Source organism: Xenopus laevis, chromosome 1S (assembly GCF_017654675.1).
Source record: "Xenopus laevis strain J_2021 chromosome 1S, Xenopus_laevis_v10.1, whole genome shotgun sequence".
Taxonomy (NCBI): Eukaryota; Metazoa; Chordata; class Amphibia; order Anura; family Pipidae; genus Xenopus; species Xenopus laevis.
In genome coordinates, this window is record NC_054372.1 from 42,854,627 (window position 1) to 42,879,216 (window position 24,590).

Genomic DNA, 24,590 nt, shown 5'->3' on the forward strand with positions numbered 1-24,590 from the left:
AAGCAACATAATCGGCTCTAAGTATTTCTTGGCACAGTAGTTCTAAAACATAATGCTACTCAAAAAAGACAATAGAATTTACAGAATAATTGTATGGATTAGGTAGAGGAAGGGGATTAACCCTGTGTGGCGATTTAACTATTACAGGTCATTTCTCTCAATGTACAGTTGTAGGCAGCATATTCGTACCAGGCAATGGTAGAAATTCACTTAATTACATTAAGCTGCAGATCTGCAGTATTGTCAAACAGTAGTTCCTAAAGAAATGTTTTTCATTTTGTAAACCTCCTTTAAAGGAAAATTATACCCTCAAACAATGTAGGTCTCTATAAAAAGATATTGCATAAAACAGCTCATGTATAAAACTCTGCTTCATGTAAATAAACTATTTTCATAATTATATATTTTTTTAGTAGTATGTGCCATTGGGTAACCCTAAATAGAAAATTGGCATTTTAAAAAATAAGGGCCACCCCCTGGGATCGTAGGATTCACTGTACTCACAAACAAATCATACAAGTTAAGTCACAGGAGCCAATTAACAGACAGAGTTGTGTCTTTTGCTTCCACACTTCTTCCTGTTACAGTTAAAGTTGAAGTATTTCTGGTCAGGTGATCTCTGAGGCAGCACACAGACCATCACAAAATGGTGGCTCAAGGCAAGAGATGTAAAAGGGCAATATTAATTAAATATATATTCCAGTTTGGTAAGATTCTTTAATATGCCACTTAATTTGATATAAACTGTCTGTTGCTTAAGTATTCATTTTGGGGGTATAGTTTTCCTTTAAGACAGAAAAGTATTTTATCTATTGTGACCCGAAAAGCATCTGCTTTACTAACATTGAAAACTACATAGATATCTACTTTCAAAATATCAACTGTAGTGTAGACTTGATGTGTTTTGACCATGATGCTTAATAATGTTTTTAGTCCTTTGTAGTGGGCTAGGCATCTTGTTCCATGGATAACTTACCACCAGCAGCTCTTTAGTTTGGGCACCACAAAGTTGAAGAAGAGGCCAATGGCAATCACCAGTGTGATTTGCAGGAGAAACTCAAAGAACCCCACGAGTTAAAACTTAAAAAAAATCCAAATTGTACAGGGTCATTCTGGTTTGCTGTCTGTACTTGCTGCCTCTGAGGTCACATGCTCATTTTATACCCTTATTTTGACAAATCTTATTGTGTACATATAGACACTAAAAGGAAAACTAAAGCTTAACAAAAGAAGTAGCTAGAAATGTTGTACATTATGTTTTGTGCTTCTTTACCAGCCCAAGACAACCACAGCCCTTCAGCAGTAAAGATCTATGTCTCCAAAGATGCCCAGTAGCTCCCCATCTTCTTTTCTGTTGATTCACTACACATGCTCTGTGCTGCTGTCACTTACTGAGCTTAGGGACCCACTCACAATATACAGTACACATAGAATAGAAATGTCACAGTATAAGGCTGATTAGTAATTAATACAGATAATCACAGCACAGAAACCAGTGCAATTAGCATCAGAATTTAATAATCAGCCCTTTAGCATAAATTTATATTACAGACACACCTCAAGTTCTGCTTGATAATTTGCAACATCCGGTAAACTTAGCTTCTCAATAGCTGCTCAGAGCCCACTGAGCATGTGAGTGTCGCAGACACTTTCCAAGATGGTGACCCCCTGTGACAAGTTTGAAGTCCTGGATCATTGCTGCTATTGTGAATCTGAAACTTTAGGCTGGTGCAATAAGTTCAATATATAAAATATGGCATTTTTAGCCACACTAATTTTTATGGTTAAGTTCTCCTTTAATACCTCTTAAACAGAGACAGTGAGCCCTTGGATCTTGGCTGAAGAATAGCTTACAATGGCAGCATAGGCACTTTTGTTACTACTACTACTATCATTAAAGGGGTGGTTCGCTTTTAAGTTAATTTTTAGTATTTTATATAAAGGCTAATTTTGAGCAAATTTTCATTTGCTCTTCATTTTTTTTAAAATAGTCTTTTAATTATTTGCCTTCTTCTTCTGACTCTTTACAGCTTTCAAAAAAACAAATGCTCTGTAAGGCCCTCTCTTATTTATATTCCAGCCTTTTATTCAAATGAATGCATGGTTGCTAGGTTAATCTAGGCCCTAGCATTCAGATTTCTGAAATTGCAAACTGGATAAATCAATTTGCAATAAGTTCATCAGAATAGATTTAAATGTGATCAATCTTCACTAGAAATGTTTTGGCCTATGTCACACCATTTGACATGAGCATGATCAGGGCATGAGCTAGGACTTTCACTGAAAGTGAAACAAACGCTATGGCACCAAGAAGAAATCATGCAGATAGTATGGAGTAAAACATGTATTAAAATAGTATTCCAAAGGGTTATTAACTGCTGCCTTTTATAAGATAAATTATTTAGGTAAATTTACAAGCTTTTAAAAGTATTTAGCAAAAGTTCAATAAATGTTTCCCTATTTTCATTTTCCTCCACTTAACCTTCCAACCACTCCTGTCCATTGTTCCTTCTCTCAAGCTCTGCCTATTACTCTGTTAACCAATTCACCTTATCTTGGTTTATGCTTTATATACCTTTAATAATTATTGTTCCTTTTCACCACCCCTGGTTCATACCTCTGCAATCCACTGTATCTGTTCTCCCTCTCTGTTTCAGACCTCTCCATTTCATTGAACCTTCTGTCTTTGCCTCCCTCCTACTGCAGCTCTCATATCTCACAACCCCTACTTTGTAGCTCAGTTACCTAATATCACGATCGGCACCCTAAATCCAGAACAAGTGCTAGGCTCCCTGGTGATGACTCTGCCTCCACCTATTGCAGACGCTTTTGGCCTTGGGAGGAGCCCTCAGCTACTCAGATGCCACCAGGTCTTAATAAGAGAGGAGCCAAGCAAGAGTTCTGGACGAGCAAAGGGGCACAATTGTTTACCAAGGATTTAGGACAGAAGGCAACACAACTCAGGGTAAACCAGAATAGAGTAATCAGGCAGGCCGGGTCGGTACAGGCAGAGTTCAAGGATAGACAAACAGGCCGGGTCAGTACAGGCACAGTTCACAGGATAGTCAGACAGGCAAAGATCAGGATTGGAGAGTTTAGAATAGTTAGGCAGGCAAGGGTCAATACCAGGATATACAAGTAGGATTCACAAGAAATAAGCACCCAGGATCTAGACCTACAATGGGCAATCAGTTTATGCTCAAAGCCCCTTTAAATATCTTTGAATTTTGGCAAGATGACATGATCACGCCGGCGCGTAAAACCCAGAAGTGCGCGCCACGTGCACCATAGAGAAACCGGCATTAAAGACACAAGGAACCATGCGACAAGTGTCCCCACTGGCCGCTAGACCACCAGGGTAAGCGATCCTTACACCTGATCACCATTAATACTCCTACATTCATTATTTATCCCTTCCTGTCTATGGCTTCATTGAAATCCATTATATTCTCCTTTCCCATGCCACCATTACCCCTGTCTGCAATCCTGTATCTCAAACATATTTTCTACACCTTTCAATACTATCATATGCCTTAAAAATTACTTGCCCAAATTCTCCATTGTCTTTATTCTGACCTATGTATTATCAAGTTCTACTTATGTTATCCAATGGCTTCTTATGACTATCTGCTGAGTGGAGGAGACAATTAAAGTAATGCCTAAAACATAAATGCTCTTTCTTCAATTTTATTTTGCTTATGGATTCACTTCCCCTTCATTTGAATTTCATTGTGCTATGTAATTAATATCATCAATTTTCCTCTATAATTGTTTGGCCTCTCTCTTATAAAAAGAAATTTTGCTGAGTTTTGAAGTGCACACTGTTTAACATGGCCATTTAAATCATATATTAGTTCAAGTGCATTGAATATCCAGTGATACATTCCATATTTCATTGGGGATAAATTGTTTACATTGAGACATTTGTCTTTTCTGGGTATGAAGCCATAAAACATTCAAGACTTTTATACGGCTTTATTAAAGAGGCCTGGAAACAATTACAGAGGCAAGTGATATGTGTTTTTCATATATTCATAACTCCAGTGATTCATAGTCTGTGATGTGGTTAGTCATAGTTACATAGTAGCTGAGGTTAAAGAAAGACATAAGTCTGCGCTAAATGCACACAGACGCAATATACAAAAATCAAGATAAAGGCAAAAAAAATATTTATCTTTGAATATAAATACACATTCCAGTTTGGACAGGTTTTTTTGGTCAATATTTTAAATTTCAGAAAGAAATAAAGGAGCCATTTTTTTTTTAAAAAAAAGTCACTGAATCCAGAAAGTGACCGTAATGAGAAAGCTAAGCCAGTGTCAACTTGGGTGAAATATATAGGAAGAACAATTCTGTTGTGGGGACTATAGAAGGGAACTATTCTCCTGTCTGTCTATGTATATTGTCAGGGTTTAGGTAGCTGGGATCAGCTTTCTGGGGGTTAAATCAGCCCACGGCACAATCACAACTCATAAGAGGGTAGTCTCTTTCCAGCAGTTTATTTTCTTTTGCAGCAAAACAATAACAGTTCAAAATAATCTCCTTGCCACTTAATGGGCTTCTAACTAATACAGGTCAGTTGTCCTAACTAACCAGGAGTAGGCCTATTGCCTGTCCCCCCAAAACAAATGAAAAGGAAGTACAACAAAAGTTCCCGCTTTGTAGTGATTCAAAATCTCTTTGTGCTCATATAGGCAGCTTCCCTGTGTCTTTTCCGAGACCGGAGCTCTCCCCACTCTGGCTTGAGCTGCCTTTTAATTATCTACCTGAGATCCCTCAGGTAGACCCAAAACACTGGAGCTGGACTAGCAGTCCCAGAACCACTCTGTTAGGAACATGGGGCATAAATAAGCTCCATCCTTTACTTTCCCAGGTATCCTAGTGGTGACCTCACCATAATATTTATTCAGTTAAAGGGCATGTAAAGGCAAAATAATAAAATCCCATGTTTACTTTCTTTAATGAAAAAGAAACCTATCTCCAATATACTTTGATTAAAAATGTGTACCGTTTTTATAAGAAACCTGGCTGTATTCAATGAAATTCTCCCTTCATTTACTGCTGTGGATAGGAATTGTCAGATGGTCCCTAACTGCTGAGCAGGGAAACAATCATATTTATGAACACCAGGGGGAGCCCCCGTCTTACTTCCCAGCCATGCAGAACTCAAGCAGCTTTGTTTATGATGATCCCTAAGCAGCCCAGTCTTAGTCTTGCAAAGGTGTTTAACAAAGTTACAATATGGTGACCCCCTGTAGCCAACTTTGAAAGCATAAATTATTTGCTTGATTAGGCTTGTGGTGCAGTAAGTTCATGTTTATATTTAGTACAAAATATAACATTTCTAGCCTTATTCTATTTTAGACTTTACATGCCCTTTAAGAAAATACCTTCATATAAAACAATGCTCCAATAAAAAACCCCATATAATTTCTGAATTTTGCCACTGCAGCTTTCCAATCATTCACATGTATGAGATCTTTTATCCAGAATGTTTTTTGAATAAGGGATAATTAAGTCTGCTAAAAAAATTATTGAAACATTAAATAAACCCACTAGCATTGTTTTGCCTTCAATAAGGATTAATTATATGTATTAGCTGGGATCAGGTACACAGCACTTTTTTTATGATTACTGCTTTATTATTACAGAGGAAAAAAAAACATTATTAAAATTTTGAATTATTTAAGTAAAACTGAGTCTATAGGAGATGGCCTTCCTGTAATTCAGAGTTTTCTGAATAACAGATTTATGGATAATGGATCTCATACCTGTAGCTTTTTTGTTTAAACCATAAATTAAAAGGCACAGACAGATCTATCTTAGATTGACATTTTTTCTATAGTAAGCTTTTATAAAAAACCCATGTGTTTTCTAAATGAATTGTTATTTCACAATGTGGTTAGGCAACTGAGATTGACTGAATTTATTATTCCAGTAGCAAACATTAATGTGTTTACTTCTGAAGTACTGTAGTTTCACAATCCCTAGACATATTATGTAAGTGCTTCCATTATTTCATTGTTTACACCAATGATTCCAATCCTTAAGGACATTTATTTCCATTTTCTTCCTACTCGGAATCCCTTCTCTCACTAATTTGGAAGTAGTGTGTGTGTGTGAATGTATATATCACTACCACATAAAACTATCATTGCTACTGTATCCACTGTGTAGTTCTGATGATTATAACCAAAAGGCAATGTTTCCTAATGTGAGAGAATAATAGGTTAACTTAGGGTTGCCATGGTTTTAGGGCCCAATTATTAAACTGTGTAAAGAACAGCAATTATGTACACCACACACATCCCTATGTGCCTGACAACATTTTTATCAAGCTGTATTGCTTGAGTTTTTACACCTTTTTATTCTTCTGGAAGTTACTTACCTTCTGGCATAAAATAACAGAGTTAAATACTGAGGTGTCAAAGAACATCACCTCACTGCTTGGTGAAAAAAATATCAGGGATCTCATAACAATCAGAGTTCTTAATACCTGTTTGCAAAAACAGGGAGTATTAACTAGTTGCTTGTTTAGGTGTGTAGTTTCTTGAGAACTAAACCCAAAAAATTAATATGGTTAAAAATGAAATATTTTATTTTACATACTGAACTTATTGCACCAGCCTAAAGTTTCAGCTTGTCAATATCAGCAATGATCCAGGACTTATAACTTGTCACAGGGGGTCGCCATCTTGGAAAGTGTCTGTGGGCTCTGAGCAGCTGTTGAGAAGTTAAGCTTAGGGGTCAATGCAAATGTGCAAGCAGAAAATGAGGTTGGCCTATAATATAAGCTGATTGGTTTCTGAGTTGCCATATAGTAATTATCTTTATAAATTACTAATCAGCCTTATATTGTGACATTTATATACTATGTGTACTGTATATTGTGAGTGGGTACCTAAGCTCAGTAAGTGGCACCAGCACAGAGCATGTGCAGTGAATCAACAGGAAAGAAGATGGGGAGCTACTGGGGCATCTTTGGAGGCAAAGATCTTTCCTGCTAATATACTGTGGTTGCATTGGGCTGGTACAGAAGCCCAAAAAATATTGTACATTCCTAGCCTACTTCTTTAGTTCAGCTTTAGTTCTCATTTAAAGAACAAAGAAAAGTAGAGTCAATGGTGGTGTGAATATGTTAAGCACCCACCAATGACTGTAATTGCTAACCCAAGGCTGGTGCTCCTCAACTGTGAAAAAAACAGACATGTCTAGGGTTTGGATTAGGTGATTAGAGTCACAAGGAGTGCCTTACAAAACAGAGCAGAGGAGTAAAGGTGGCCATACACTTTGAGATGCGGATCTCTTCCCGATATGCCCACATTGAGGTTGGCCCTAGGGCCCAATGATTGGATCAGAATGGAGGCCATACGGGTGGTCGGATTGTGGGACCGCATCAACAAACAGATGCGGCCACAATCCGATTTTTTACCCTGAATAAAGAACATCTGGCCAGATATTAATAGGGAAAGCCTGTCGGATGGCACCACACACGGGCCAATCAGCTACCGACTCGGTCTGTCAGCAGCTTTTATCGGCCTGTGTTTGGGGGGCCTTAAATGTTATAAAAGGTGGGCCATACATAGGGAGATCGCCAAACAATGTCGGATGTTTGGCGATGTCGCCAAACGAGCGGATCTCACCCATATATGCACACATTGAGGTGAGCGATATCGGACTGTTCCGATCACGGGCTGTTGACTCGGTCTGTCGGCAGCTTTTATCGGCCCGTGTAAGGGGCAAATTCACTAAGTGCCGAAAATGCGCTAGCGACACCTTCACTACACTTTGCCAGGCGAAGTTTCGACAGGGCCCCGCTAAATCACTAAAATCCGAAGTTGCGCTCAGAGAGGCGAAAGGTAGCGTAAGGTAGCGAAGTTGCGCTAGCGTTAATTCGTCAAGCAAAGTGAAGTTGCGCTAGCGATGCCTAATTTGCATACTGCACCAAGTTAAAGTACAATGGACGTATATGTAGCAGCAAATACATTACACTACACAAGCCTGCGAAAGGTTCATAAAATACATGTGCCCACTGTATAGTTTAGGTGCCATATGTTAGGAAATGTAGGGGGGAATTTATGATCTTTTTCAGCCCATCACCCTTGAAAAAGTAAAAGACGCCAGCGTTTTTTGGGACTTAGAAATGAATTAAACTTTTTTTGAAGCAAGCCCTATCTCCTGGTCTGAGGTGGTGAAGGCAAGTCGGGCGCAAGAGTTAATGTTCAGTAAAATGCGCAAGTTAATGAATTAGCGTAGTTACGTCCCTTCGCCATAGTGCAACTTAGCCTGGCGTAAGGGTGCGAAGTAGCGCTAGAGTAGGTCCACTTCGCTAGCGAATTTACGCCAGCGCCCGTTAGTAAATCGGCAAAGTAACGAAATGACGTCAGCCACTTAGCCACTTCGCCCTTTAGTAAGTTTGCTCCTAAGAGTCATTAAGATAAACAGCTTATGATGCAACTTTTGCAGTGGGTGTCTGGCGCTGATCCTCAAACTGTATATAGAATATTAATATGCCATAAAGCAAGACAGAGCTTCTGTGGTTTCCCAGATAGGATATAGAAATCGCCATATGTGTATCATAAAGTTTGTTTCTAGTGTGTAAATGGTGGCAATAATGTTTCCAGCAGTAAAATCTGTTTTTTTCAAAACTACACAACTTTACACATTTTTAGGCTAAAGTAAATACGTTCACATTCTGATGACAGAATTTGGTAACTGGACCTCGAAAAACAATATATATGTATACATTAAATGCTATATACTGTACATAAATATAAGCTAAACTATTTAGTATAAACATTGTGCTTGGTATGAAAAGTTCTTTGTTTTAAATATCTGTTTCACAGAAATGCCCTTTCATTTAGTTTCATTGATAGCATTTCATTTCATTCTTTTCCAGCTCTCGAAATGCCCGTAAAAAACACTTTTGGCAGAGCTTTGTAGCAACAAAAAAAAAACGTGAGAGTGTTTAAGTTGTTCCACGGCATGCCTGTGCATTTGTAGAGACTACTGTCAGTTGTTCCTGGCAGGATCCATTGTCTGCATGCCTTGTCTGCTACTTAAGCTATTTAAAATGCACAATTATGTGCATAAATGTGCGAGATTTGATACACCATTTTATTAAGCTAGCCTTTACAAAGTGGTTACTGTTCTTTGTTGGTGTCTATAAGTATAGATAGGCCCATTTCCAGGCTTTCATTACAGTAATACTTCTTCTATGGTCTTTATCCCTTTAGATTGGTATGTAGGAGGTGAAAGGGTAACCTATCAACATTATTTTAGCCAGAAAGAAACTAAGAAATATATCTTGGAATATATATATATATATATATATTCTGTAGTATTTTGCAGCTGCTTCTAAGATATAATATGTAAAAGCCCGGCGCCTGCAAACCTTCATGGCAATTATATTACATTATACTATTCTAAAAATGTTCAAATATACTCTGTGTATATGGTTTCCTTTTTATTTGTAAAGGGGCAGATTTACTAAAGGGCGAAGTGGCAAACGCTGGCAAAAATCTGCCAGTGTTACCGCCCGCAGGGACATCGACAATTTACAATGGCGCAGGCGCCAATTCACTAGCGAAAGATATAGGCACTAGCACTTATTTGCACTCTATCGCCAGGCGACAATTCTCTCTGGCGAATGGATGTTACTCCGCAAATTCAATGAAATTCGGATTTTACTGAACGTTACCTCTTTCACCAGACTTACCTTCACCAGTGCACTGGAGTGCATAGATCTTACTCAGGCTTCTGTTACTTACATCATATTCTGTGTGTGGAAAAAGCATCAAAGTTCAAAAAACTCTTTTCGTTTGATAGCCTGCAAAAGTCCTAAAAAATTTTTTTTGGGGTAACCGGTCTCCCCCATACATTTTCTAACATATGGAACATAAACTATACAGTGGGCTCATGTGTAGGGCGTTACAACAACTCTATTGTCTTTATTAAGGTTCCCTGGACTTGCGTAATTAACAGTGGAAATGCAATGTATTTGCTACAACATATAACATAAAGACGTCAATTAAACTTTAAATTTCCCGCCGTATGCAAATTAACCTGTGCGCAAGATCTCTAGCAAAGTTGCACTAGGCAGAAATGAACGCTAGCGCACCTTCGCTTTGAATGGCTTGCATTGGCGAAGTAACGCTAGCGAAAAGTCGACACCCATGACGAAACTGTTTGTAAGTAAATGTGTATTTTATGAAGAGAATATTCTGCTTTAGACATATGGATTTGGAATACTACAGTATATGGCTAAAATAGGCACTCTTCCCTCCCTCTCAAAAATCATGACGACTAGACCAGGATTCCACTCTATGCAGGGCCGGATTTACATAGCGGGCGCCCCTAGGCCCACTGCCGTTCGTCACCTGTGCCCTCCTTTATTCATGCAAATTTTCATAATTGGGACCTGAGCAATGTGGATTGGGCACAGGAAATTTACAAAATTATTGTATTTTCTGCACATCCCCAGTGTTTTTGAACCAATGTGTGGGTGGTTGGGCAGCATGCCGCCCCCCTAAAATCCTGCCGTCCTAGGACCGGGCCTAGGTGGCCTTTCCACAAATCCGGGCCTGACTCTATGGCACCAAATTTCACCAACAGAAAACTTTATTGATTGTAGGTCTCATATACAGTGAGTTCATGGGGTCTCTGTTTGAATGCTTACAGTGGCTCAGCCTGGCAATCAATGAGTAGAAAACTAATGAGTAAATAATGATAAACCATGCTCAAATAAGTTACATTTTTTTATTTATGGCATCATGCTATTTGCTAATATGTATTGTGCTGTATGGGATCTGTTATCTGGAAACCCGTTATCCTTGAAGTTACGAATTACGGAATGAACATCACACATAGACTGCATTATAATCAAATAATCCAGATTTTTAAAAATGATTTATCTTTGCAATAATAAAACAGTACCTTGTGCTTGATCCAAACTAATATATAATTCTTCCTTATTGAAAGAAAAGCCAGAATATTGGGTTTTAATTAATGTTTACATGATTTTCTAGTAGACTAAAGGTATGAAGATCCAAAAGTACACGTAATTTAATTTATGCAGGACAAGTTATGAAAGCATTTTAATTTAGTGAAAAAAGTATCAGGCTATTTTAAAGCCACTTTATTTATTTCCATTTAACGTTTCTGATTTGCCAAATGCTGAATTTTAGTTGAACATGGACTAAATTTAGAATCTTATTTTCGAAAAGCTAAGGAGTTTATGCAAATAGTTGAACAGAGCATTTACCCATATGTTGCAACTGACAGACTGTGCAAAGAAATGAACGTTGCCTAATTACCTCATTAAAATAAATATTTTCCCCGAAAAAGCAAATTTCTATTAGTAGAGAAAATATATGTTTTGCCTGCACACATACCAATTGGATCTTCTATTTGTTTATTGAAGCCACTTTAATTCAATATACCACATTTTTTGTTCTCAAAATTCGAATTTCTTATGTAAAACATAATTCAATGAAGGTAATTTTATTGTACAGGTATTAGGGATTCACTGATTCTGAGCTCTTGTTGGCAAAATTTGCTAAATCCAAACCTTATATAAGTGAAAAGAAATTGCTTTTTTCAGATTTGGTTTGGTATTCAGCTGAATCCATAACCCCAGATTCGACCATACCCTAAAAAGCAGGGTTTGGTGCATCCCTAACAGATATATGATTCTTTATCTAGAATCCAATTATCCAGAAAACTCAGAATTACAGGAAAGTCAAACGGGACTGCTGCTAGCGTTAATTTGCATTCTATCGCAAGGCGAAATTTTGCTCTGGCGAACGTACGTTACTCTGCAAATTCACTAAAGTGTGGATTTTACTAAACGTTTTTCACCAGAGTTGACTTCATCACCTCAGACCAGGCAAAGTGCTAAAAAGCAGATAGATCTTCCTCAATCTTCAGTCACTTACAGTACATCATATTCTGTGTGCCAAAAATGCATTAAAGTTCAAAAAAACGCTGGCGACTTTTCCTTTTTTGAAGCGGGATTGGCTGCAAAAGTCCTAACTTAGACTTTTTTTGGGTAACCGGTTTTCTCCAGACATTTTATAACATATGGAACATTAATGTTACAGTGGGCTCATGTGTAGGGCATTATATTAACTCGCTTGTCTTTATTAAGGTTCCCTGGACATGTGTAATAAAAAGTGGTAACTTGAAACATTTGAACCAACATTTATAATAAAGACTTCCATACAACTTTAAATTTTCATAGACTCCATTTTAATGAAATCATTCTAATTTTAAAAAATGATTTCCTTTTCTATTTAAAACTAAGACAGTACCTTGCACTTGATATAGAATTAATACTTATGGGAGACAAAACAATACGTATTTGATCAATGTTTACATGATTTATTTTTGTAGACTTAAGGTATGGAGATCCAAATTATGGAAAGACCTTATCCGAAAACCCCAGATCCCAAACATTCTGGATAACCGGTCCCATACCTGTACTGTACAGTTCTAGATTTAACAGGCAATTAAAGCTAAAATCCTGTAAATGAACTTTAAGGGTATGTAAAGTCTTAAATAGAATAAGGCTAGAAATGCTGTATTTTCTATACTAAATATAAACATGAACTTACTGCACAACAAGCCTAATCAAACAAATAATTTATGCTTTCAAAGTTGTCTACAGGGGTCACCATCTTGTATTCCTGCAAGACCAAGCACATGCTCAGTGTGGTCTGGGGTGCTTAGGGATCGTCATAAATAAAGCTGCTTGAGTTCTGCATGGCTGGGAAGTAAGGCGGGGGCTCCCCCTGCTGTTCATAAGTATGATTGTTTCCCTGCTCAGCAGTTAGGGACCATCTGACAATTCCTATCCACAGCAGTAAATGAAGGGATAATTTCACTGCATACAGTCAGGTTTCTTATAAAAACGGTACATATTTTTTTATTAAAGTATATTGGAGATAGGTTTATTTTTCATTAAAGAAAGTAAAAATGGGATTTTATTTTTTTGCCTTTACATGCCCTTTAACATACATTGGTAATAAAAAAAATATGAAATAAATATGGTGAAAGCAGTTATAGGGGAGCCCTATATGTTCTTAAAATAAGGCTGGAATAAAATTGTGCCTTTTAATGCTTTTTCACAGAAAATATGGAGTTTAAAATTCAATACAGTTCTATTCACAGTGGTGTAGTACTGACAAAAATAGGATTGTTAAAAGTCTTGAGAAGGCACTGCAAAAGAGAACACAGCTCTGGACATATGTTATGACAAGCACCACTACACATTACTCAGCATGAGCAGGAAAGCACAGCAGTTTCTGGTTTGTTTATCACAATTACCTGGCTGGACCTTGTGGAGAGCGGCCAAGCAAATCTCTCTCAAAGAATGAGATTGTGTTCCCTGCAGATCATGGCTGGAAGCATTGTTGATGGACACTGTATGTCATGCTCCTTGGCTTGGGGGGATTCAGCATATTGTACAATGCATTCTTTAAACTAAAAGAATAGGACATTGTCAGAAACAGATTTTTACATTTTTATGAGTTTGCTCACCCACAGTATTGACCATGGCTATTTCTTCTGCCATTGTCTTTGCCCCTGTGAAAAATAACACAGTCAGAAGTGCAAATCTTAAAGGGATACTGTCATGGGAAAACGTTATTTCCAAAACGCATCCGTTAATAGTGCTGCTCCAGCAGAATTTGCACTGAAATCCGTTTCTCAAAAGAGCAAACAGATTTTTTTATATTCAATTTTGAAATCTGACATGGGACATGTGACTTGTGCCTGCACTTTAGGATGAGACTACTTTCTGGCAGGCTGTTATTTCTCCTACTTAATGTAACTGAATCAGTCTCAGTGGGACTTGGCTTTTACGATTGAGTGCTGTTCTTAGATCTACCAGGGAGCTGTTATCTTGTGTTAGGGAGCTGCTATGTTGTTACCTTCTCATTGTTCTGTTGTTAGGCTGCTGGGGGGGGGAGGAGTGATATCACTCCAACTTGTAGTACAGCAGTAAAGAGTGACTGAAGTTTATCAGAACACAAGTCACATGACTGGGGGCAGCTGGGAAACTGACAATATGTCTAGCCCCATGTCAGATTTTAAAATTAAATATAACAAAATGCTCTTTTGAGAAATGGATTTCAGCACAGAATTCTGCTGGAGCAGCACTATTAACTCATGCATTTAAAAAAAAAAATGTTTTCCCATAACAGTATCCCTTTAAAGAATGAGCTACAGTGACACAAGATGTTACCCAAACTTTATTTATTGATCCAATAGAAGGAGTAAAACTTAAATGGCAATGCTATTTCACCTTGCTTTAGTTATCTTTATAGTGAATTATAAACTAAGCCCTTAACACAATAATTCAAGTTTTTCATGATGCACATGAGAAAGGAAAATGTCTAGATGTCTGCTTGCTGCCAAGCAAATCTCTCTCAAAGAATGAGATTGTGTTCCCTGCAGATCATGGCTGGAAGCATTGTTGATGGACACTGCATGCCATGCTCCTTGGCTCAGTAGATTTGGCATACTGTACAATGTATTCTTTAAACTAATAGAATAGGACATTGTCAGAAACAGAGTTTTACATTTGTATGAGTTAACTAACCCACAGTATTGACCATGGTTATTTCTTCTGCCATTGTCTTTGCCGCTGTGAAAAATAACACATAAGTGCAAATCTTAGAGAAAGAGCTACAGTGACACAAGAGAGCGCCCTATCAAGAGCCAAACTGTATTTGTTGATCCAATAGTAGGAGTAAAACTTAAATGGCAATGCTTTAGTTACCTTGATAGTGAATTATATACTAAGCCCGTAACACAATAATTCAAGTTTTTTATGATTAGTGATGGGCGAAATTTGCGATACGCCCAAAATTCGCCACACAGCGCCAGTGTCGTTTTTTACGCCGGTGCACATTTGCTGGCGACAATTTTTACACTGGTTTCGCAAATTTATTCGCCCGTGGCGAATTCCCGCTATTCGCCGCGGACGAATAAATTTGTGAAACCAGCGTAAAAATTTTAGAATAAATTCGCCGGTCACTATTTATGATGCACATAAGAAAGGAAAATGTCTATATGTCTGCTGGAGCTATATACATAATATAGTTTTCTATGAAATCATTGCACAATTTAGTAAATAAAATAAGAAAGGCATTAGAGCAGGGTCAAACTGGTCCAGACCCGACCGAGACCCACTCCCCCAATTGTCCTCCCTCTAAAGAAAAAGATAGCCGCAAGATGCTGGGGAGGGGCGGGGGAGCCCTGGTAGTTTGGATGTTCGGAGTGGGCCCCCACTAACTGTTAGGAGGAGGGCCCTGTTGTTGCAGTCCCTGTGTGCCTCCAATGCTCCAGTCCGACCCTACATTTCAGTCCTGGTTGCCTTTTTCCATATCATTATATTCCTGTTTAATGGTTTCTTTCTCATTGTTTTAACAATGCTAATGTTTCTTTGTTTTCAGCAACAAGCAGCACCTGCAAGTCCATCAGTCCTTCCGCCTTCAGCACTGCCATTAGACATACTCAGTGAAACTGTTGCTCGGTTTGAGACTCTGGAAGAAGTAATAAGATACCTTGAGCCAGACAGATTGCATTTGGACATAGAAGATTTATACAGACCACCGCTGCAATTACTTGGAAAATCCTACATGTATGGAAGAAAAAACCGAGGTATGTCTTGTCCAATTTAATTTTCATTGTTCTGTGCTGATTTCATACATTGGATTTTCTTCAATTTATTTTCCATTTAAGAGCTATTTATGTACTGTATGCAGGGATACCCTTTTCTTGACACTAAAACTGATTTCTCTATATATGCCATACCAATGGCATATTATTTTTCCAAAGAGTTCAACCAGAACAATCATAGTATAGCTACTTTTGTCTATAAGAACACCGAATAGGAAAGAAGCAGTACTTTTACAAAGAGTTTATCTTATACTGTAGGAAATAAAATACATATTTTCTGTAGACTACTGGAATGATTGTACTTTATTGATTTGATTGGCTGGCTATTTCTAGCTACAATGCAGTCCTACAATACAGTGCTTTTTCCCAGAATTCTGCCATCATTGTAGTGAAAAAGGGGTGATGCTCTTGATGCAATGACACTGTGCCTACAACAACTGCATCCAATTTGCCATATTTAACACATATGCCTGAATTGCAACATGTGCGCTTTGTCACAAATCAGGCACAGTTGAGCCTTTTAATTCAAGGTTTGTCTGCCGTCATTTCCGTTGTCCAGTGTAAGACACCATTATTGAGGTGCCCAATCTTGAAGGTCACTTTTGGTAGTCGAGGCTTAATAACTACCTAGGAAACACTCCATTTGGATTTCATCAATCACATTACACTTACAACAAGACCACGTTGACTGTTTATGATTCTGGGTAGTGATAAGCAAAACTTTTTGCCATACATGGATTCCCAGGAAAAATGCCCATGGATTCCAATTCATTTTTGTTTGGAGAAAAAAAAATGCCCATTCACTTCAATGCATTCTTGTACAAAAAAGTTTCAGATGAAGCAAACCAGGACACATTTGCTTATCATTAATTTCAGGCACTAAAATAATTATAGAAGGAGGAACTTGCCAGCTGCACCCTCCCCCCATCCATTGATTTATGACACTGGTTATTAGAAACCAATAGAAGAATAAACCATTATATAAGATTAACACAGTAGTAGTTTGTTAAGCAAAAAAAACTGCAGAAAAATAATGATTCTTCTCATTGCAATTAGAAACAGGGCATTCAGCTTATAAAAGAATGTGCCTCAAGGCAACATCATGTAGACTCTTGATAAATTCTAAAACCTATATATTTATCGTTGTTTCCACACTTTCCAAGAACCTTCAGTCTCATGACTTATCTGGCACTTCAAATGACAGATAAACTACACACTTGTGTGCACCTACTAATTAACTTTATTGGCCGTCCACAAACAATTCCCCTCAATGCATTTGCAGCAATGTCATTTTGCTATGTGGAAAATGTCTATAAATTAATTTTACATCCACTCCTCATCATATTCCTAAAAGTCAAAAGCAAAAAATTGTGTCTATGTGTATTTGTATACAGTATGTGCCTACAATTATTATTATCCCAATTATTGCCGCATGACTTTAGTGAACACCAACTGATGAAGGAAGTTTAAAGTTTTGAATATTTTGTGTATTCTCTCAAATTCGGGACCATGGGATGTAAAGTTCACAGGTCATGAGACCACCTATGCATTAAGGCCACAATATCACATATTATAATTGTTTACTTATTTCTGGATAAAACTCAAAGAAGCTTTAACTCCAGCAGGTGAAATGGTTACTATTATATAGATGGTGCCTAAATAAAAGAGAAGTGCACCTGTTGTCCACAACCCACCCCTGGAGTCCTGCACAAAGACTATTATATCTGACATAACAGCAGTACTGTAAAACATTTATCTTGCTTAGCTATCCCTTTAAAGTCATATACAGGTATGGGATCCGTTATCTGGAAACCCTTTATCTATAAATTATGGAAAGGCTGTCTCCCATGGACTCCATTTTACACAAATAATCCACATTTTTTCAAATGTTTTCCTGTAATAATAAAACAGTACTTGTACTTAATCCAAAGTAAAATATAATTAATCATTTTAGAAGCAAAACCATCCTTTTGGGTTTATTTAATGTTTACATTTTCTAGTAGACTTGAATTACAGAAAGATCCATTACCCAGAAAACCCCAGGCCCCAAGCATTCTTGATAACAGCTCACATGCCTGTACTCCTCTAAATTGGCAGTTCACTAGCTGGACGTGCCTCTATACTATTTTACTTCTTGCTTCAAAATGTTGACCTGTTGCAGATGTTCTTGTCTGGTGTATCTTGAAGGTTGTTACCTCTTAGTATAACAACCTTTGACACTTTGTCCTGTCTGTCCCTTTATTGCTGAAGTTTGACCTAGTCATCTCTATAGCTGTCTTGGGTTCTTACAGTTTGCTGTTGTTTTTTCTGGGTAGATACTGTATATATATATTACCCTGGTAGCCACAGAACAGAAACCACAACCTACATTTAAAAGAGTATCTGAAGGGACAATGATTTTCAATAGACGTATGTCTCTGAGCTCAGTCATTTTTTACATTGTTCGTGCTTAAGTGGTGTTACTGGCAGATATAACAGAAAGGTTTAAGAAACGATTACTGGTGTCTATTACAGCAAGTAAATGTGTTGGATAAATTGAATGGACCATGGCATGTCTGATCTCCATATTGGAGTAGAGAAGGAGATTTTTTTCTCAATTTTAGGCAAAGTGGCGACAAGATTCAGTGAACCTTAAAGGAATTGTTCAGTATAAAAATTAAAGCTGGGTAAATAAAATAAAAAGATTCTAATATAGTTAGTTAGCCAAAAATGTAATGTATAAAGGCTGGAGTGACTGTATGTCTAACATACATCAATAGCCAGAATACTATTTTCTGCTTTGCAGCTGTCTTGGTTTCCACTGATTACCAGGCAGTAACCAATCAGTGATTTGAGGGAGGGCCACATGAGTCATACTTGTTTGCTTTTAAAGCTGAGCTGAATGCTAAGGATCAATTGCAAACTCACTGAACAGTTATGTCTTATGTGGCCCTCCTTAAAGTTGCTGAGTAACTCAGAGTTAGAGAGCTGAAAAGCAGGAAGTAGTGTTCTGGCTATTATGTTACACATCCAGTCACTCCAGCGATTATAGATTACATTTTTGGCTAACTAACTATATTAGAAACATTTTTTATTTTGCACAGCCTATCTATTTACCCAGTTTTTATTTTTACACTGAAATGTTCATTTAATATTCTTCTATGACATTGGTAGGATTTAAGAGTGAAACAGGATCCACTAGAATCTAGTGCTTTCCAACTTCTGTGGTACCGAGGGGCAAAATGTTACATAGTGGAGGGCCGATAATTTAAGCCTTTGTTGACCACTCCCTGTTTTTAAACCACACCAAATTTAACCCACACCCATGTTGCCACAAGATCATGTCCACATTAATTGTGGTAGCACACTAAAAAACCAAATGGTTGGTGCTCACTGCAGGGATATCACTTATCACTCATATGTGAAAAAAGTTGTCATATTAAGACATACCCTTAAATCCATATGCCTCTCTTCACCTTGGATAACACAGCACCCCCAGCACATGATTAAACACCTTAGGGGACCCTAACAATAATTTATTTTCAAATGCTAACAAACCCCCAGAACAAATACCAGGCTTATGTTCCACATGCAGAGCAGGGCACACACAGGCAGAGTATGGCACACACAGGCAGAGCAGGGCACACACAGGCAGAGCAGGGCACACACAGGCAGAGCATGGCACACACAGGCAGAGCATGGCACACACAGGCAGAGCAGGACACACACAGGCAGAGCAGGACACACACAGGCAGAGCAGGGCATACACAGGCAGAGCATGGCACACACAGGCAGAGCAGGGCACAAACAGGCAGAGCAGGGCACACACAGGCAGAGCAGGGCACACACAGGCAGAGCAGGACACACACAGGCAGAGCATGGCACACACAGACAGAGCAGGGCACAAACAGGCAGAGCAGGGCACACACAGGCAGAGCAGGGCACACACAGGCAGAGCAGGGCACACACAGGCAGAGCATGGCACACACAGGCAGAGCATGGCACACACAGGCAGAGCATGGCACACACAGGCAGAGCAGGACACACACAGGCAGAGCAGGGCACACACAGGCAGAGCAGGGCACAAACAGGCAGAGCAGGGCACACACAGGCAGAGCAGGGCACACACAGGCAGGGCACACGCAGGCAGAGCAGGGCACACGCAGGCAGAACAGAGCAAGAGACAGGGAAAACTATCAGGACCACTCTAATATGTACTACATATAGTGAATAAGGTGTGAACAATGTGAGCAGTTTCAGTCTGGATTTTGGGAGTGAACAGTCTTTAGGATATAAACAATAGAGGTGTCACAAGTGTGAACAATGCAGGGGGATCACAGGTGCGAACTATACAGATGATTAGTCTGAATTTGAGGTTTAAACAATGCAGGGGCCAGTTAATTTTTGTAGTGATACAATTTAAAGCTTTCACATGGTAAGCAAACACAGCAGGTAGGTGGGGGGCCACACAAGGGGGACGGCCACGGGCCGCCAGTTGGACAGCACTGCACTAGATAAATGTTATTATGCCTTCTGAGAATCTCTGTGATAAACTGGCAATCAGAGTAGTTTAAGTATTCTAGTGAAATAATTTCTGTACAAATCAAAAATATAAATGTTTCTTGGGTGCCATCAATTCTCTAGCTTTTGATATACAGTAATTGCATACAATTTTATAAAGAACATTTGTGAATAATTATAAGGTACCTTTTCCAATGGATTATAATTATTATAATAGCTAGTGGTGGGGACCAGAAGCTGGATAATGTAATTTCATGTATTCAGCCTGTGGAGTTATATAACAGATTTATTGTTTTTTTAAAGGTACATTTGGGACCAATTCACATCCCTTTCTTTCCTGAATAATTTCTATTTCACTACAGATGGGAATCATAATGTGAATTTACTGAAAATTCTGCTAATTCCTTACATCAGACCAAGTTTTATAGAGTATGACAAATAATATCCTGGGAATCTGCCAGCTAGAATTCTTTGCGTAAATTGATTATTACATTACCTGCTGTGACTGGTGGTTCCTAAGTGAACAATCGGGGGGTTGTGCTTTTTTTACAAATATAATTTTTTTTTGTCTTTTTCATAGTTGTGGATCTGAATTTGCTAAAAGAAGAAGTCCGATTGTATAGCTGCACCCCAAGGAACTTTTCAGTGTTTTTAAGGGAAGAACTGAAGCGGACTGATGCTATTTTCTGGCCCAGTTGCCTCTTAGTGAAGCGCTGTGGAGGAAACTGTGCATGCTGCAATCATGTATGCAGTGAGTGCCACTGTATGCCTACTAAAGTCACCAAAAAGTACCATGAGGTATTTTCATTTCAATTGTATTTTTTGTGTTCATTTTATTTTTTAGAGAAATAAACTCTAATACTAGTGATGGGCGAATTTGCGCCATTTCGATTCGACAAAAAATTCGCGAAATTCACGAAACGGCGAAAAATTCACGAAAGGGCGTCGGCGAATTTTTCTGGCGAATTTTCACGGGGGTTTTGCGAATTTATTCGCTGGCGGCGAATCGCGCAAATTCGCCGCAAATTCGCGCCTGGCGAATAAATTCGCCCATCACTATCTAATACTCAATATTTCATTCTTTTTGGATCTGGCACTTGAAACATTCAAAACCAACTTTGTAATAAAATCTGTATCTATGGCATTAAGGGGTAGTTCACCTTAAAATTAGGCAATCCTGGAATCTGTTTCAGACTGAATCTGAGAGTTAACCAACTGATAACATCTCCCGCTGCCGAGGCAAAATATCTGTAAAGTATTCATATTTTTTCAAGCATTCTTCTACCTTACTTTAGGATTACACATTGTTTAAAAGAACGAATAAAAATAAGTTGTCTATTGACAGTTGGCAAAAATAAAATGAGTTTACAATATATATCAATCACAGCTCCATCAATGCTTCTTGTGTTACAAAACTATAATCAGAAATCTTGATTGCAGCTCCCTTGTTATGTCCCCCCTGTGGGACAACATACCTCCCAACATTTTGGAAACAGAAAGAGGGATAAAAATATTTGCAGCGCAGTGCAGCAATTTTTTTGACCATGCCCATTTTTGTGGCCGCACCCCCTAATTACCATGGACATTTTACAAAATTTGGCAGGTTATGAAAGTTTGAACACATTTCTATGGTTTTAATATGTAATGCTAATTAAGGTGAATTGCCATTTAAGCTGTGCGTCTTCCTTCTTAACTTATCTAAAACTGTTACAAAAGTATCTTATGTATGTGTTCTGGGCTCTCTGCCAAGAGCCAATTAAGTTAGAAACTTTGTATCTAGTTTTGGCTGTTGAATGCAGCAGATCAAAGGGAAACTTGGGAAATATCAGTACAAATCTGGGACTGCGGGTTGAGCTGTCAAATGCGGGACTGTCCGGCTCAAAACGTGACAGTTGGGAGGTATGGAACAAAAGCCTAATCTGTAGGGAAGCTCAGAATAAACTACAGTTTTCAGTAGTTTTTATTTAAAGATATAAAAAATGCTCAAGCGTGTAATTCTTTCAATTCATAAATACAGGAAAATATGCTAAATACAAGACATAAGTTTCCCTATACAGGTATGGGATCTGTACTCCAGAAACCAGTTATCGAAAAAAACTCCCATAGACTCTATTTTAATAAAATAATTACAATTGAAAAAAAACGATTTCTCTGTAATAATCAAACAGTACATTGTGCTTGGCCCCAACTAAAATATAATTAATCCTAATTGGACGCAAAACAATCCTTTTGGGTTTTGTTAATGCTAAAATAATTTTTAGTAGATCCAATTTATAGAAAGACCCCTTATCTGAAAAACCTCATATCCCAAGCATTCTGGATAACATTTCCCATATCTGTATAAATATTTCACCAGAACCAATGCACAATTACAATTGCATAATGTTAGGAATCAACGGGGGGAGGGGGGGCCTAGTCATGAGAGCTAAGAATGTAAAATCCATAGGAAATTAGATCTACAATGGTAAATGTGAACAGTGTGGCTGTAGAGGTCCTTTTGGTTAAGACAGATAAGCGCATAGTAAAAACTGGAATACCAGCAGTGTGTGTGTGTGTGTATGTGAATAAAAAGTAGGGGTGTTAGGATGTTCAAGTTGCTGAGGGCTTAATGACTGTTCGAAACGGCTTAGTGACTGTTTGAAGGCCTGCAAGACTTTGAAAGTACCTAATGGGATGGGAGGTGAAGGTTCATAGGATGGGTGCAGAACATGAAAAGTCTTGAGTGCAGAATTGAAAAGGAGAGAAGGAGGGCATGTACAGACGGTGGGTTATATCTAGGGGTGTAGTTTATAACTTTATTATAGTGGTACAACATTGTTGCATGAATGAGTGTAAATAAGCAAGAACCTTAAAACTTCCCAGAACTTACATGAACAATAAGCATTTTTGATGAGTACTTGAACTCACATTAGGTATGAAGAACTAAGGAAATATTATTACTTTGCACCCTTACCACTCAATGTTTGCACAAATGAAGGTGTGCTTTGCAGTGGTGCATAGTACTGTACATATATGAAAATAGCTTATATGTGAATATGAAACGTTACTAAGCTAAATTGTGGATTTGTATAAACTTATGGATTTCTGTTTAAATTCATCCTTTTAGGTTCTTCAGCTGAAGCAAAGGATTGGGATGAAAACACTGCAAAAATCTTTGGCAGATGTCCCTCTGGAACATCATGAAGAATGTGCCTGTATGTGCAAGGGTAACACTGAAGGATAAATCAAGTTGGAGATGAACATACAGCAGCATACTGTTTAAGGAAGAACATTGGTTTACACTGTAAATTTGGAAGCCTGACTCTGCCCCTTGCAAATTCACAGAAGCAATGTCCTAGGAGAAAGAACTCTAGTCGCCTCCATCTCAGAATTCTTCTAAGTTTTTACTTTTATATTAATGCAGAACATTTCCACACCCTGAAAAGAGAAAGACTTGCAGATGGGTGAAAGCTTCACAAATCATCACGTTTTATGAAAATCCAAACTGGTTGCATGATATATTCTTGCTTGTATGCTTCCTTTTTGGAAGCAGGAACATTTATGAATAAGAACACTGAAATTTTTCCTTCTGAACCATCTTGTGTTCAGCATCTGAACTTGTATTTGCTCATGCAGTATGTTTGGACCAATACGAAAACCCACTACCAAAACATAAATGGTTGCCCTTTTCTATTTTAAATAAAGTCGTGCATTTTGTTTTCTCATTTTCTGTTAATTTTGTACATTTTATACGCTTTTGACATGATATGTATTCGCATTTCTTATTGTCTTAAGTTTATCTATTTTTACCTAGGGTATTTAATGTGCTGCCTTTTTAAGCATTTTGTGTAGTTTCAATTCTACCTTGTGTTATAGAACCCATCGGAATGATGATCGAACGTCATTATTTGTATATGGTGCTAAACAGTGAAGTAATCTGGGTCTTTAAGTTTTAAGAGTAAAATGTCAGATACAAAGAATATATTGGTACTGAACTGCTTCTTACAATACTCTTAAATGTATAATATTAACTTAATTATGGGTTTTTGAAGAACAATATTTTTTTTGGTAACATATAAATACAATTTTGATTTGGTTTAGTGTTATGTGTCTCTAATTTTTTTTAAAAAAATTGGTCTATACAATGGAGCTCATTAAATGGAGCTGGAAAGGGAGGTAAAATCCGACAAGTATGGAGGGAAATGTTACTAGCCCACATTTATTATAATAAATTTATCAGGAAAGACTTATTCTTGCAGTAAATTCAAAATGGTATCTCTTCAGTAAAAATATTTTAAAATTTCGAAATTCTAAAAACCATTGATCATTTATGGTGAAGTTTACCTAAGAATAAATGTTGTAGACAAATATGTTTTCTTTATTTTTCTTTTTTTCTTATTACATAAACTTTAAAGTACATATTTATC

The 24,590-nt window shown here is 37.8% G+C and overlaps 1 protein-coding gene across 1 annotated transcript in view; it reads left to right on the forward strand.

Moving 5' to 3' along the window:
- The window catches only part of pdgfc.S (platelet derived growth factor C S homeolog), a 189,156-nt gene extending 164,897 nt beyond the window's left edge, over positions 1–24,259 (forward strand). Inside the window, exons 5-7 of the mRNA XM_018243245.2 lie at positions 15,459–15,666; positions 20,765–20,982; positions 23,291–24,259. Of these exons, the coding sequence (XP_018098734.1) occupies positions 15,459–15,666; positions 20,765–20,982; positions 23,291–23,407 (543 nt within the window). The 3' untranslated portion in view covers positions 23,408–24,259. The remainder of the gene's footprint in view (positions 1–15,458; positions 15,667–20,764; positions 20,983–23,290) is intronic.
- The last annotated feature ends 331 nt before the right edge of the window (positions 24,260–24,590 follow it).